This window comes from Oncorhynchus kisutch, linkage group LG26 (genome assembly GCF_002021735.2).
Source record: "Oncorhynchus kisutch isolate 150728-3 linkage group LG26, Okis_V2, whole genome shotgun sequence".
In the NCBI taxonomy this organism is placed as follows: Eukaryota; Metazoa; Chordata; class Actinopteri; order Salmoniformes; family Salmonidae; genus Oncorhynchus; species Oncorhynchus kisutch.
The window spans coordinates 1,196,849-1,214,085 of record NC_034199.2 but is presented as its reverse complement, the minus strand read 5'-3'; the positions used below and the strand labels follow the sequence as shown (position 1 = coordinate 1,214,085).

Genomic DNA, 17,237 nt, shown 5'->3' with positions numbered 1-17,237 from the left:
CAACAGTAGGTAGACTCAACAGCACTCTGACAGCTAGCTTTCACCCTCCTCTTAGTACATTGATTTTAAAACAAAACCTAGGAGGCTCTTGTAAATATATCACTAGCCACTTTAAACAATGCTACCTTATATAATGTTACTTACCCTACATTATTCATCTCATATGCATACGTATATACTGTACTCTATATCATCGACTGCATCCTTATGTAATACATGTATCACTAGCCACTTTAACTATGCCACTTTGTTTACATACTCATCTCATATGTATATACTGTACTCGATACCATCTACTGTATCTTGCCTATGCTGCTCTGTACCATCACTCATTCATATATCCTTATGTACATATTCTTTATCCCCTTACACTGTGTATAAGACAGTAGTTTTGGAATTGTTAGTTAGATTACTTGTTGGTTATTACTGCATTGTCGGAACTAGAAGCACAAGCATTTCGCTACACTCGCATTAACATCTGCTAACCATGTGTATGTGACAAATACCATTTGATTTGATTTGATTTCTTGGTTCTCACTCCCTTCCAGGGATTTACACAGTAATTATGACAACTTCCGGAGGACATTCTCCAACCTATCAGAGCTCCTGCAGCATGAACTGACATGTTGTCCACCCAATCAAAGGATCAGAGAATGGATCTAGTATTGAAAGAATAAGCTACGGATAGCTAGCACTGCAGTGCATAAAATGTGGTGAGTTGTTGACTTTAAGACAGAAAGACAGAAAGACAATAGTTGAACAGTTTTCAACAAATTAATTATTCAAAATTGGAGAAGCAAGAGAAAGAGATTTTGTCATTTTCACTTTCAGTTTCACTTTTTTAGCTAGCAAATGAAGCTGGCTAGTTTAGTTACTCAAACATCCGGCTCAGACAGAGGGATGCTATGTTAGCTACCGGACTATGACTATCCAACACAACATTGAAACTCTTCTGAATCAAGGTAAGCTTTTGGTTTTATTAATGTATTGCCACCGGGGCCCGCCAGTGTAACTGCTTACTGACTATACACTGTAATGTTACTGAAAGATTGTAGTGGCTTTACTAACACATTAGTTCTATTAGCTATGTTGACTATGACGTTACTTTAACTAATATGGGGACAACAATGTAGGCTGTGTGTAGTGGTTATGACATGGTCTGGCTTGGAAAGGTTTTTTGCCAGGTCACATACAGCTGATGTGTTATTCATTGATGTCCACAAACAAAGAAAAAAGGTGAGAGGGGGAGAGTGCATAGAGGCGAGAAGGAATACAATGTGGCTGCTATGAAAGTGAACTGTTTATGCGTGGTCAGGGGTATATTCAATACGCCGATTCTGTTGAATAATGTTTCTTAAACGGAAGCATAGTGCTCCAGAGTGGCGCAGCGGTCTAAGGCACTGTATCTCAGTGCAAGAGGCATCACCACAGTCCCTAGTTTGATTCCAGGCTGTATCACATCCAGTTGTGATTGGGAGTCCAATAGGGGGGCGTACAATTGGCCAAGCGTCATCCGGGGTAGGCTGTCATTGTAAATAAGAATTTGTTCTTAACTGACTTGCCTAGTTAAATAAAATAAAACTCAATGAAACAGGGATAGAAATAGACAATTGTTCCAATAGAAACTCTTGTTTGCAACTGTTTGGCTAATGATTACACACTAGATAAGCTAGATGCAGGCAAGCATGTGCAGGGCGCTATTTAATGTGTCACTGTCTGTCCATGTGTCACTTTCTGTCGTCTCAAATTTTTCTCTCAACCTGTGTGTACCTACGATGTAAACTTTCATTCATAGGCTAGGTTGAAGCAACCTCATGATGGGTATAGGGACATTTTGAGTATCATGTAGTAGCCTAAACCTATCGATGTTACATTGAACTGGGTGAATGGGATATGAATGACAGTCATCCCACATGCTGTAATATAAATAAGGCCATGCTCATGAAAAAAAAACTATTGTCCTCGGTGGTCATAAACGGCACTGACCGTCACTAGTGTGTCTGTCTGTGTGCGTGTGTGTGTTTATTTGGGTGTTTTGGGCAATTAACTGAACCCTCAACCTGATGTTTTGTATGCTGTGCCAACACATGGGCATACCTGTGTTTCCTGTTTTGACAGGTTACACTGATCCCTGCCATTATTCATTGGTTACGCTGCCAAGTCAAGTGTGGGAACTGAATCTGACATGTCACAGATAGTACCTTCCTGTCAGAGTGTTTTATCAAACACCCACCCACCCCAAAATGATAAGCTCCCTGTTATTGTAATGGTGAGTGGTTAGCATGTCTTTGGGGTATGATATTTGTGCATCTGTAACTTTCTCACTCATCATTATTGACGATTCATTCAGGACTCTCCGTAATCATGGCTGGATCCACATTCATCTAAGTGTTTAGAAACATATTCTATTCTTATGTACAATAAAAGTGACTCCAAAATGACACAAAACATTATTTACCATTCATTTATTTTGGGCACAAAATGATCTGAAACACAACCAAAACTAAAATGAAATGCATCAATGAAATTTGTAGAGTCACAAGCCTGATGTAATCATTGCATGCTATGAATATGGGACCAAATTCTTAACTTTTTACTACTTTAATAAACAAATAAGTTAATTTGTCCAAATCATTTTGGTCTCCTAAAATGTGAAATTAAAGTACAAGAAGTACTTTAATTTCTAAACGGTTCACCCAATATGAATGAAAATATCTTCAAATGAAAGCTGACAGTCTGCACTTTAACATCATAGCCAGTGTATAATTTCAAATCCAAAGTGCTGTGGTACAGAGCCAATAATTTAGGAGCTCACTGTTTATCATCAATATGTGTCTTAAAATAAATACATATATTTTATTTTGAAAGAATGACTGTCAAACAATTTGCATACAGGGAGGGACAGGGAATTGTGGTCACAATGCGGACACAGTGGACAGATAAGAAACACATTTTAATACCATGTGTAGATGCATGTCTGAAAATGTGGGCCCAATGTGGACACAGTGGACAGATAAGAAACACATTTTAATACCATGTGTAGATAGATGCATGCCTGAAAATGTGGGCACAATCAGAATGTAGACAAGTTCAGAAAAATTATGAATTTTAGCACCAGGTATAAACAAGACTAGAGTGAACAACTAAGACGGACGTAAGGGACAGTTTCCTGGACTAGAGGAACAGTTTGAAACACAAGAACATCTACTAACAAACACACTGACACATTAAATATACAAAGCATTCATCATCACGTCAAACTTCATGGGCCCGGTTTCCTAGACAAAGATTAAGTAGGCTAGGGACAAAAAAGCATTGTATCCGGTAACTTCCATTGATGCTAAATTCAATATTACTTGAATAGGAACTTGTGGGCTTGATTCCAAGGACCTGTATAGAATGTATCATCCACAATGGCCCTCAAAAAGCCTGGTGTCACAAAGGAACAACAATGTGCTGCTGAATCATTCATTCACATTCAAGTGTCCTATTTTAGGTCAATACGAAGGTACTGTCATTCTCATATACTGCTGGGGGGGCGGATAGGTTTTATGTGTCACAATGTTATTTTAAGAGGCTGTGAATAAGTAACTGAATGAATTAATAGGTTTCCCCACTTGAAGTTAATCATCCCACAATCATGTTGCTGCCTTTCCACGTCTTTTGCCTTATCACTCCTCCCTTCCTTGAAATGTAATGTAAAGGCAAAGCCACTCAATACTTTAACGTTTATGTTCTGTCTATTCTGCATTATAAACTGGGTGGTTGGAGACCTGGATGCTGATTGTCTGACAGCCGTGGGATATCAGACCGTATACCACGGGTATGACCCAAAAATGTATTTTTACAGCTCTAATTATGTTGATCACTAGTTTAAAATAGCAATAAGGCACTCGGGGGTTCGTGGTATATGGCCAATACATGCCCAGCTCCGCCCATACTGCTATCATGCAGTTGTGTAATTTGAGAAGCACATACACAAAACAAGATAGCATATGCAGAATTTGACAGCTGCCTGGCTTGAGCTATTTGTTCAAATCATAATTATTCCTATGATAAATTATTCATTTTGCCCAATTTCGCGGGCTACTGGACTTAACATTATCAGCGTTTATGGCCACTGACTTGTTAACGAATAATGTTTGGTTTGCTCTGGATCAGGACGCGCTCGACAACCATAAACTCGCCGCACCACCACTGGCACGCGGGATGAGAAGAGGAGGAGAAGAAGAAGACGGAGAAGGACATGGACAAGTCCTCTACAACGTGAGGAATACAATCAGTGGCAGCTCTTCATTCCACGACTACAATCTGGTACGGTATTCAATTAGAAAGCGAGTTTACAGTTTGAGCAAGTAGATTGCATGGAATCGTTGGCGCACAGCCACAACAACACACCCCGTTTTAGAAGTGAAACGTAGCGGCAAAGAGTGTATTGAATGCTTGGGAATTTGTATTGATAGTCGTACGTAGATGTAACCCATGTGATTTTTGTAAAATTTTACGGGACGTTATTCGCCCACATCACTGTAAAGACAGGTTGTCGGTCTGCAATAGTCTAGGTGGTATGCAAAATTCCCTGCACCCTGGTTCGTACTGAACTGACATCGGATGTTACTAGGCACACTTTGATATTTAGGCTATATTATACTATTCTGATATCTAACTGCCTGGCAAAATAGCCTACATGTACAGACAGGTACATAGTGGACTGAGATGAAGCGTTGCCCCCCATCTCAAAATGTAGGATAGATATGTGCAGCGCATGCAGGCAGCAGCTGGACAGTCTAAAATCCGTCATAGAGTTCCATCGCCTAGACAGGGGCGCCCAGCCTGGTTTCAGACACTAGACGTAACATAATAAATGTCAATCTGAAAACCCCACAATTGTATTATATGTTATTTTTGGTATGGTTATATAAGACAGATTGTTACTTAAGGCAAAAACGAAAGTAGGGTTGCATATAACACAAACTTCTAGCATCCCATCGGTTGTGAGTTTGAATCTCATCCTGGACAACTTTAGCATTTTAGCTAATTAGCCTACTTTTCAACAAGTTAAAAATGTTTAGCTACTTGCAACTACTTAGCATGTAGCTAACCCTAACTTGAATGAACTCTTTTAGCTAACCCTTCCCCCAACCTTAACCCTTTAACCTAACTCCTAAACTTAACCCTAACCCCTAGCTAACGTTAGCCACCTAGCTAGAATTTGTAACATGTCATACTTTTAGCGAATTTGTTACATATAACACCAATTGTAATTTGTAACATGTCATACGAAATGGACATCCACAGATTACTACATTCCATACTAAATGGACTGTGTACATAATAATACGAAATGCTCTGTGACTAGATTGGAGCACTAGGCCTTCTTCAGAAGCCTGGCTACTCTTCAGAAGCCCACCAAGCAAAGTGCACTGGTTCCAGTTGTTTTCTCCAAATACTGTACATGTATCAATATCAGTTGATTGACACATGGAGACAGATATAACATTGTGCAATGTGATCTTGTTTTGCGTTGGTCAGCGTAGTCTTTTTATGGATGTGGAATGAATGGTTTTACGAGAGAAGGGTGAATGTAGCATACGGCCATTGGGGAGTTGTCACGGCTGTTGAAGGAGGAGGACCAAGGTGCAGCGTTGTGAGCGTACATATTCTTTATTTATATGAGCTGACAAAAACAATAAACACTATAAAACAAACTGTGGAGCTAAAGGCTATGTGGCCTAAACAAAGACAACTTCCCACAAAGAAAGGAGGGGAAAAAGGGCTACCTAAGTATGGTTCCCAATCAGAGACAACGATAGACAGCTGTCCCTGATTGAGAACCATACCCGGCCAAAACAGAGCAATACAATACAAATCATAGAAAAACAAAACATAGAATATCCACCCCAAATCACACCCTGACCAAAACAAATAGAGACATTAAAAGGCTCTCTAAGGTCAGGGTGTGACAGTACCCCCCCCCCCCCCCCCCCCAAAGGTGCGGACTCCGGTCGCAAAACCTGAACCTATAGGGGAGGGTCTGGGTGGGCATCTATCCGCGGTGGCGGCTCAGGTGCGGGACGCAGACCCCGCTCCACCTCTGGCTCACCCCTCTTTGGTGACGCCTCTGGTGTGGGGAACCTCTCTGCGGGCCCCGGACTGGGCACCCTCATTGCGGGCCCCGGACTGGGCACCCTCATTGCGGGCCCCGGACTGGAGACCGTCGCTGGGGGCTCCGGGCTGGAGGCCGTCTCTGGGGGCTCTGGGCTGGGTGCAGGCACAGGCACAGGACTCACCAGGCTAGGGAGACATACAGGGGACCTGGCTCTGGGAGCAGGCACAGGACTCGCCCTGGCCAAACCAAATAGAGCCATTAAAAGACTCTCTAAGGTCAGGGTGTGACAGGAGTACTGTGTAGCCTACATGATAAATGTTTCACTGCAGACTGGTTGATGTGAACATGGTCACCACTCTCTCCTTTCACTCCTATGAGCACTGGTAGGGCTACAAAACAAATATAAACAGAGATTAAGCGATGACCCATGCCACACCATGTTCCAGTAGCCTTCACATGGGTCTATTTCAGTGATAGCCCTGTGAATACTTTATAGGCCATTTCAGTGAAGAATTGGATTGTTAGAACTAAGTTATAGTCCTCCTTAATTTTCATGATGTTACAATGTTACAATCATGGATATTCACAAGTTAATGATTTAACACAAAACTGTATTAAATGTAACTTACAAATACTCATATTGAACACTCACTATTATCTATTTTTTCATTACAGGGTAAATCTGAGATGGACAAATATCTGTCCCCTTATCCTCAGGAAGTCCCAGACTCCAGACAGACATCTTTCACAGAGGACCTTAGTTCCCCATGCAGCATCAACATGAGCCTTCTCTTCCCTGACATCACTTACCTGAGACCGGGCATATGTCGGCCTAGGAGACCCATCAAGACAGAGCCTCTCTCCCACTCCCTCATGCACCCCAGTTGCCACGGCAACCTTGGTCCAACAACCCTTCTAGAACACCCTGGGCTTTATGGTGCTTCAACAGACACAGGAAGTAGCATGTTCATCAAACAGGAAATGCACACCCTGGACTTCCCAGATGTTCCGTTGTTCCAGCTATTGAACTCTGAGCTAGAGCAGCTGGTGCCTAGTCGTCCAGTGAACTCAGACCTCCACAGCGGGGTCCCCGTGTCCGCCTTGTCGTTCCCTTTCAGCAACGTCCACTTATCATCCCCCCAGAGTGCTGTCAAATCTATGGGATGCCGACAAAATGGTGGCTATACTCTGCAAACCCAGTTCGCAAGCCATTCGCAGCAGCGACCAGCCTATCTTCCTCTATCTCCGCCCAACTCCAAGCCAGGGAGCCCGGACAGAGGAAAAGAGCTGATCCAGAATCTGTTTCTGCCTCCATCCTATGCAGCAAGGATTGCCTCGAATCTGAGTCCTGGTCTTATGCCAGTCCAAAGCTCAGGTCTAGGACTTGTTCAGAGTCCAGGTCTTGGACAAGGCCAAAGTTCTAGTCTTGGAGCAGGCCTGAGCCCCGGTGTTGGGCCAGTGTCCCCAGCATTGGCCCAGACAGGTCCGGGGAGGTGTAACCGCAGGAATAACCCTGACCTGGAGAGGAGGAGGATACATCACTGTGACTTTTCAGGTGAGAAGAACTGACAGGGAGTCTCATTACACTTACAGGCAATAGTGTAGTGATATTTTCTTAGGTGCGGGAGTGGGAATTTTTGAAAAAATAATTACCTCATCATTTCTCAATCAAAGTTTGTACTGACAGAATATTATTATAGAATATGCATAAAATGCATCCTCCTAATGTAACGTCTGCCTATGACAACACATATTGTCTCAAGAAAATAGTATATTTTAATACCCTCAAACACCAAGTCAGGCATACTTGATTTCTAAATAGGCAATCATCACGTTTTACCGGTGAAATGTACAAACTGCGTCTGCATGCCAATCATTTAATGTCAATCAGTTTCATGGGAATGTGCAATTATATCTTCTCTAATTACTGTTTTGTGAGTGAATTAGAGAAGATGGTGTTCAACTATTAACCTTCTTGTATTTTGTTTCATTCAAAGCATACATAGTGGCGCTTGCTGTTGCGTTTTGGACACATGAGACAAGAAATGTGACTTCAGCTTCAGCTAACCATCCTAAAATCTCACTAGAAATTAGGTGTTTTTGGTGTAACACATTGACTTTACAGTCCTACTATGCTATTTTATTCGGTACTGTTATGTTAAATAGTCATTCATCACTATGTGATGTTGCGGGAAATAATTTTCCAGAAATGTTGTTACCAGCTGCGTGGATTCTCAAATTGAAAACAGTGAGGGAGCACTACATCCCTCATGCTCCGCCAGCACTACATCCCTCGGGCTCCGGCAGCAATACATCGCTCGTGCTCCGGCAGCACTACATCCCTCGTGCTCTGGCAGCAATACATCCCTCGTGCTCCGGCAGCAATACATCCCTCGTGCTCCGGCAGCAATACATCCCTCGTGCTCCGGCAGCAATACATCCCTCGTGCTCCGGCAGCACTACATCCCTCGTGCTCCGGCAGCAATACATCCCTCGTGCTCCGGCAGCAATACATCCCTCGTGCTCCGGCAATAGATATTGCAGGGATGACAAAATTCATGAATCCCAAATCAACCCCTAGGAGATATGAGAGGATTGGATAGACATTTTGATTTAATATGTTATGACCTGGTTCAAATGCTGTAATGTAAGAACAATGTAGTTACATAGGATATACTTGTAAGGATCATGTACCTACCCAGGACCAAGCGACTTAAAGTGGAACTGACAGTGTTGTAATTATCATGTACCTACCCAGGACCAAGCGACTTAAAGTGGAACTGACAGTGTTGTAATTATCATGTACCTACCCAGGACCAAGCGACTTAAAGTGGAACTGACAGTGTTGTAATTACTTTGTTTCATATCTGCAATCATAATATCAGCCAAAAATATAACATTCCCAATTTATGCTACAAAACCAACTTCATAAGAGGTTGAAAAACTAGGTTATATTTGACTCAACATTCCATGACGTAGAGTAAGGCATTGTTGGAAGATATATATGCAGTACAATGCATGATCAATATAATTCACCCTAAAAAAACTTGTGAAGTTTCCCTTTAGTGTAAAGTAAAACTCAGTAAAGTATAACCTTTATAATTACTATGTAGTTACAATGTAACAACCTTTGCAGACAATTGGCTTAGGCTTACCAGGAGCAATAAGGAGACTTTTCAGTTTGACTTTTCATTGATGGATTTGACAAAGATTCAAACCATTCAAATTCAAGTCCACATTTCAGACTCAAATCAATAACTATTTTAGTTAGTAAAATGTACCAACACAGGGTGGTAAAGCTAGCTAGCTAGCTAGCTAGCTAGCTAGCTAGCAAGTTAGCATTATTCACTAATGTAGCTAGCTAGGTAGCTAGCTAGGCACTGGCACAATGTCAATATGTTTTCCAACTCATTCAATAAACATGACTAAATTGTCATAAAACTCACAACATTTCCATTACAATGTTATTTCACTATTGTTGAGACTTAGATTGCACTTTTGTACATTTACAAAACTTTAAAAACACGACAAATTAAGAGACAGAAATGGCGTGTGGGTTCCATTTTGGCTGCACAGGAGAGTGTGAGAGGTCAGTGGGATGTCACTAATGCAATGCATGGTTTATAATTCAACCGTGACCATTAACTCCACTCTGTTAGATGTAGGATGTTCTTGTTAAAAGCTTATGAATCAATTATAGTTATGTTGTAATGACATACATTTTGTTCCATTCTCTTTCATCAGCATGTAAGAAAGTCTACACCAAGTCCTCCCATTTAAAGGCCCATTTGCGGACACATACGGGTAAGTGTTTTACTGGTAACATTATAAAAGTCCTGTCATGGGTGACCCGTATTTTATTTTGGGGGGAGGCAGTATGTTATGTTACCAGGCAGAAGAATGCTTTTTCATTCTTTATGCTGACTGAAATATGGCCCGCCAAATGTTGCTGCATGTTGTCGAATGGGAAAGCTGTTTTAAAGAGCGTAAACAAACTAAACCGGTTTGTGTTTTAAGTCTTTATTTCTTTATTTATTTTATTATTGATTCTAATTCATTCAAGAGACTTTTTGATGCTAATATTGAAATATTATCTTTACTGACCCTATCAACATAAGTAGTATAGTTTAATTATTTAGTTATTACTGTACATTTTATGATGTAACATAATCGTCCCTGTTTCTGCTGTAGTATAATCTAATCCAGTGCTGCATTCCAGGAGAGAAGCCATACCAATGCTCCTGGGAGGGGTGCGAGTGGTGCTTCGCTCGTTCCGACGAGCTGACTCGACACTTCAGGAAACACACAGGGGCCAAGCCCTTCCAGTGTGGTGTGTGTAACCGCTGTTTCTCCCGGTCTGACCACCTGGCTCTACACACGAAGAAGCACCAGAGATAGGGAAACCTACATAAATCATATTTTTTTATTAGATCTAAGTCAAATGAAACATTATATTTAAGTTAATCTCAACACAATACAATTGTGACTGCAACATGGGTGTAGATTTTCCATGAATTTATTTTAGTAAATACTGCCATAGTTAATTTTTTTAGTAAGAGCTCAAAGGTGGATTGAGTCAAGCTATAATGACAAACGAGCTACTTTTAGTATCTCTATGGTTTATCTACAGCTGTTTCCCAAACCTCTGCACAAGTATCCCTAGCTATTCCACGTATTTGATCTATTCCGGTACTAGCACATCTGATTCAACCAATCATGTTTGATGATGAGTTGACCAGTTGAATCAGGTGTGCTAGTACTGGAATATATCGAACAAGTGCAACAGTTGGGGGTACTCAATGAGAGGTTTAGAAAATGTAAACCCAGATCTACTGTATCATCACTTCCTTTTGGCACTGAAAGACAATATTTGACAATGTATTGCTATTGACATTTAGGTATAACTACCTTCCATTGCTGTAGACCATGTACAAAGGGAAGTCGAAGTATTTTTAAATATATATTGTTAAAAAATAATATCATGCATTATACTGATTCTACTGATTTTCTAAGTGCCTTTTAAAGCTAGACTCCTTAGTTGCTACATCCATTTTTGGACTCATAAATGAATGACATATAACCATTGATTCTTGAGGTATATAACTTATAAATGCCTCATGAGCTTAGTTCAACTTGTTTTACTTGTTTTACAATGTTTGTAAACTGCATAAATGTGAAACACTGTATAGCCTCCAAACATGGTTAAAACTATACATTTGATGCAATGAATGGACAGTCCTTACATCTATGAATTTGAGTGGTTACATTTCTCCAGCCCAATCCCTTCGATTTTTAGCAAAACAAACAGGAGTACGCTTTGTTATTGTTTAATTAAGGATTCTACCTGTAATGTTTTATAAATGAATTAAAGATGACGTGAAAGACCAGTCTGGTACACTGTAAAAACAACTTGATTACTGCCTTTCTTGTCTATACAAAAATGTAAGATACTGTATGTACTGTGTGTTGTAAATTTGATTAAATGCATTTAATAAGAGCTATCATTTCAGGTTACCAATATTTATGTAAGGACCGACGCCGGAGTTGAGAAGGTGATACGGGGAGTTAACATTTAATGCGGAACAGACAGGTAACAGGACCAGCCTCAGCACACGGGTATACAAAGTCATATGAACATTAATGCTGAAGCAGGGAACAGAGCGGGGAACCAGACAGATATAGGGAAGGTAATGACAGAGGTGATTGAGTACAGGTGAGTCCAATAATCGCTGATGCGCGTGATGGGGGGAAGGCAGGTGTGCGTATTTCTGGGGAGCCTGGCGCCTTCGAGCGGGAGCAGGGGTGACAGTACCCCCTCTTTAGGGGTGCCACCCGTCGTCCCACCTGGGCGAGCCTGACGGGCTGGCTGAGGCATGGGCGCTGGACAAGCCGGCTGGGCGTAAACTTCAGACGAACCGGCAGAGGCATGAGAGCCTGGCGAGCCGGCTGAGGCATAGGAGCCCGACGATCCGGCTGGGGGCGTGAAAGCCTGTCGATCCTGCTGAGGCGTGGGAGCCCGATGATCCGGCGGAGGCATAGCATCCTGACGAGCTAGCTGGGCGTAAAAACCTGATGATCTGGCTGAGTCACAACTTGGGATGGGCGCCTTCCGAGCCAACCAAGGCAAGAACCTCTCGTGCCAGCTAGGGCGTGACAGCCCGACGAGCTGGCTTAGGCACCCCCAGTTCCATCGGTGGCGGCCGCTGGACCCGATGTCACCACCAATCGGAACGCCAGTACTCCCCGATGCTTCATATGATGGCTTCTGCATCAGAGGTGATTGAGTCCAGGTGAGTCCAATAATCGCTGATGCGTGTGACTGGGGGGAAGGCAGGTGTGCCTAATGATGGTGGCCGGATTGTGTCACGCTGGGGAGCCTGGCGCCTTCGCGCACCAGGGAGGTGTGACAATTTATTGAAATGTACATTTTGTATCCTCTGTATTTCTTATCTTATTGTAATTTTTTTGTTTATTACATCTTTAAACTTTAAAGGATACTTGTAAGTAGTCCTTCAAAAATGTTAGGGTTCAACATTTTGAGATATACTTGTAGGCTATAATTGCAAATCTGTGCCAAGATTGCCATGTGAGCAACAGAACATTTAAATAAACTGTGTGTTTACCATAGAAAAAGTTGTGTTTTCTGTATTCAAGGTACATGTGGGATGTGTGGATTGATATACTGTAGTATTCTCTTGCCATAGAAACAAAGCATTTGAACCTCACACCCACTGTACTGACACTGCTCTGTGAGAAAAAAACAGGAATGATCCGCATAGACATTTAACAAAGGATACTATATCAAGACATTTGCGCTTTCATTGGAACATGAACTATTGTGTTTTAAATGCCTTCTGTCAGTTTCTCATAGAGCAATGCCAACCCTACGATTGACATACCTTTATATAGAGTACAAATCATTCTGAAGTTGCCACACCCTCGCAAACTCCACCTAGCTGTTTGGTAATGATATGGCCATAAAAATGATTTCACCCCAACCTCCAGTGCCTTCAGATGGTCTCCATACCTTGACTTATTTGACAGTATTGTAGTATTGGTGTTGAATAACTTCTTATGGCTTGCGGGCAGTATTGGGTAGCTTGGACGAATAAGGTGCCCAGAGTAAACTACCTGCTACTCAGGCCCAGATGCTAAGATATGCATAGTATTACTAGATTTGGATAGAAAACACTCTGAAGTTTCTAAAACTGTTTGAATGATGAGTATAACAGAACGCATATGGCAGCCAACAACCTGAGAAAAAATCCAACCAGGAAGTGGGAAATCTGAGGTTTGTAGTTTTTCAACTCTTTGCCTATCCAAGATACAGTGTAAATTTGGTCTGATTGCACTTCCCAAGGCTTCCACTAGATGTTAACAGTCTTTAGAACCTTATTTCAGGCTTCTACTGTGAAGGAGGAGAGAATAAGAGCTGATTGAGTAAGAGGTCTGCCAGAAGGCCATGGGCTGATCACACGCGCTCCTGTGAGAGGTAGCTGCGTTCCATTGCATTTCTAAAGACAAAGGAATTATGACATTTTCCAGAAGAAAGCAGTTGGCCGTTTCTTTGGAGTGTTTTGCTCTGAAGCAAAACTGCATGGAGTGTAATGTGAATGGGCTGTTGTTGAGGTGACCAATCAGTTGCTCTGCTACACACTTTTCAACAACCTTCAACACCATAGGTAGTATACTAATGGGCCTGTAGTTACTCAAGTCAGCAGGGTCACCCAATTTAAAGATGGCCGTTATTATAGCCGACTTCAATACCCTTGAAAACACGCCCTGACCAATAGATGTGTTGGTGACCTTAGTAATGGGGTCAATGAGAGACTCTGTAGTTTTTAACCTCTCTGGTACAACTTCCCACCTCGACACTTGTGAAGGTGGTAAATGACATTTTAATGGCATCGGACCGAGGCTCTGCATCTGTCCTCGTGCTCCTAGACCTTAGTGCTGCTTTTGATACCATCGATCACCGCATTCTTTTGGAGAGATTGGAAACCCAAATTGGTCTACACGGACATGTTCTGGCCTGGTTTAGATCTTATCTGTCGGAAAGATATCAGTTTGTCTCTGTGAATGGTTTGTCCTCTGACAAATCAACTGTAAATTTCGGTGTTCCTCAAGGTTCCGTTTTAGGACCACTATTGTTTTCACTATATATTTTACCTCTTGGGGATGTTATTCGAAAACATAATGTAAACTTTCACTGCTATGCGGATGACACACAGCTGTACATTTCAATGAAACATGGTGAAGCCCCAAAATTGCCCTCGCTAGAAGCATGTGTTTCAGACATAAGGAAGTGGATGGCTGCAAACGTTCTACTATTAAACTCGGACAAAACAGAGATGCTTGTTCTAGGTCCCAAGAAACAAAGAGATCTTCTGTTGAATCTGACAATTAATCTTAATGGTTGTACAGTCGTCTCAAATAAAACTGTGAAGGACCTCGGCGTTACTCTGGACCCTGATCTCTCTTTTGAAGAACATATCAAGACCATTTCAAGGACAGCTTTTTTCCATCTACGTAACATTGCAAAAATCAGAAACTTTCTGTCCAAAAATGATGCAGAAAAATTAATCCATGCTTTTGTCACTTCTAGGTTAGACTACTGCAATGCTCTATTTTCCGGCTACCCGGATAAAGCACTAAATACACTTCAGTTAGTGCTAAATACGGCTGCTAGAATGCTGACTAGAACCAAAAAATTTGATCATATTACTCCAGTGCTAGCCTCTCTACACTGGCTTCCTGTCAAAGCAAGGGCTGATTTCAAGGTTTTACTGCTAACCTACAAAGCATTACATGGGCTTGCTCCTACCTATCTCTCTGATTTGGTCCTGCCGTACATACCTACACGTACGCTACGGTCACAAGACGCAGGCCTCCTAATTGTCCCTAGAATTTCTAAGCAAACAGCTGGAGGCAGGGCTTTCTCCTATAGAGCTCCATTTTTATGGAACGGTCTGCCTACCCATGTCAGAGACGCAAACTCGGTCTCAACCTTTAAGTCTTTACTGAAGACTCATCTCTTCAGTGGGTCATATGATTGAGTGTAGTCTGGCCCAGGAGTGGGAAGGTGAACGGAAAGGCTCTGGAGCAACGAACCGCCCTTGCTGTCTCTGCCTGGCCGGTTCCCCTCTTTCCACTGGGATTCTCTGCCTCTAACCCTATTACAGGGGCTGAGTCACTGGCTTGCTGGGGCTCTCTCATGCCGTCCCTGGAGGGGGTGCGTCACCTGAGTGGGTTGATTCACTGTTGTGGTTATCCTGTCTGGGTTGGCGCCCCCCCTTGGGTTGTGCCGTGGCGGAGATCTTTGTGGGCTATACTCAGCCTTGTCTCAGGATGGTAAGTTGGTGGTTGAAGATATCCCTCTAGTGGTGTGGGGGCTGTGCTTTGGCAAAGTGGGTGGGGTTATATCCTTCCTGTTTGGCCCTGTCCGGGGGTGTCCTCGGATGGGGCCACAGTGTCTCCTGACCCCTCCTGTCTCAGCCTCCAGTATTTATGCTGCAGTAGTTTATGTGTCGGGGGGCTGGGGTCAGTTTGTTATATCTGGAGTACTTCTCCTGTCCTATTCGGTGTCCTGTGTGAATCTAAGTGTGCGTTCTCTAATTCTCTCCTTCTCTCTTTCTTTCTCTCTCTCGGAGGACCTGAGCCCTAGGACCATGCCCCAGGACTACCTGACATGATGACTCCTTGCTGTCCCCAGTCCACCTGGCCATGCTGCTGTTCCAGTTTCAACTGACCTGAGCCCTAGGACCATGCCCCAGGACTACCTGACATGATGACTCCTTGCTGTCCCCAGTCCACCTGGCCATGCTGCTGCTCCAGTTTCAACTTCCACCTGACTGTGCTGCTGCTCTAGTTTCAACTGTTCTGCCTTATTATTATTCGACCATGCTGGTCATTTATGAACATTGAACATCTTGGCCATGTTCTGTTATAATCTCCACCCGGCACAGCCAGAAGAGGACTGGCCACCCCACATAGCCTGGTTCCTCTCTAGGTTTCTTCCTAGGTATTGGCCTTTCTAGGGAGTTTTTCCTAGCCACCGTGCTTCTACACCTGCATTGCTTGCTGTTTGGGGTTTTAGGCTGGGTTTCTGTACAGCACTTTGAGATATCAGCTGATGTACGAAGGGCTATATAAATAAATTTTATTTTATTTTATTTGACAACTGCCAGTGAAATTGCAGGGCGCCAAATTCAAAAGAACAGAAATCCCATAATTAAAATTCCTCAACATACAACTATTATCCACCATTTTAAAGATAAACTTCTTGTAAATCCAACCACAGTGTCCAATTTCAAAAAGGCTTTACTGCGAAAGCACACCAAACGATTATGTTAGGTCAGTACCTAATCACAGAAAAACACAGCCATTTTTCCAGCCAAAGGGTCACAAAAAGCAGAAATAGAGATCAAATTAATCACTATCCTGATCTTCATCAGATGGCACTCATAGGACTTCATGTTACACAATACACGTACGTTTTGTTCGATAAAGTTCATATTTATATCCAAAAATCTCAGTTCACAATGGAGCGTTATGGTCAGAAATGCATTGTCTCATACAAACATCCGGTGAAAGTGCAGAGAGCCAAATCAAATAACAGAAATACTCATCATAAACAGTGATAAACAATACAAGTGTTTTACGCATGGAATTATAGATAAACTTCTCCTTAATGCAACCGCTGTAATTAAAATTCCTCAACATACAACTATTATCCACCATTTTAACAGGAATTTTCCAAAAAAGGAGAGTAACAAAAATCAGAAATAAAATTAAACTTAATCTATTACCTTTGATGATCTTCATCTCGTTGCACTCCCAGGTCTCCATGTTGGACAATAAATCTATGTTTTGTTCGATAATGTCCCTCTTTATGAGCAAAAACCTCCTTTTTGTTTGTGGGTCTTGTCCAGTAATCCGAATGCAGAGGCACGTGCACTAATTCCAGACAAAAAGTTTTTAAAAAGTACAATAAAAGTTAGTAGAAACATGCCAAACGATGTTTAAAATCAATCCTCCGGTTGTTTTTGTCATAAATAATCAATAATATTTCAACCGGACAAAAGCTTCATCAAAAGGAAACAAGAAAGGCGCATTCACGATCAGGGGG

The 17,237-nt window shown here is 42.1% G+C and overlaps 1 protein-coding gene across 1 annotated transcript; it reads left to right on the top strand.

Moving 5' to 3' along the window:
* The first annotated feature begins 3,942 nt into the window (after nt 1–3,942).
* klf5b (Kruppel like factor 5b) lies at nt 3,943–11,606 on the top strand. The gene is made up of 4 exons (XM_031806300.1): nt 3,943–4,314; nt 6,785–7,664; nt 9,854–9,913; nt 10,329–11,606. The coding sequence occupies exons 1-4, from the start codon at nt 4,114–4,116 to the stop codon at nt 10,505–10,507; spliced, it is 1,320 nt and encodes a 439-aa protein (XP_031662160.1). The 5' UTR covers nt 3,943–4,113; the 3' UTR covers nt 10,508–11,606.
* The last annotated feature ends 5,631 nt before the right edge of the window (nt 11,607–17,237 follow it).

Bases quoted from the DNA above. Each gene is read 5' to 3' on its own strand.
- klf5b (XM_031806300.1), top strand. From the start codon at position 4,114: ATGGCCACTGACTTGTTAACGAATAATGTTTGGTTTGCTCTGGATCAG. The intron at 4,315-6,784 runs GTACGGTATTCA...TTTTCATTACAG, and splicing joins CATTCCACGACTACAATCTG to GGTAAATCTGAGATGGACAA. The intron at 9,914-10,328 runs GTAAGTGTTTTA...GCTGCATTCCAG, and splicing joins CCATTTGCGGACACATACGG to GAGAGAAGCCATACCAATGC.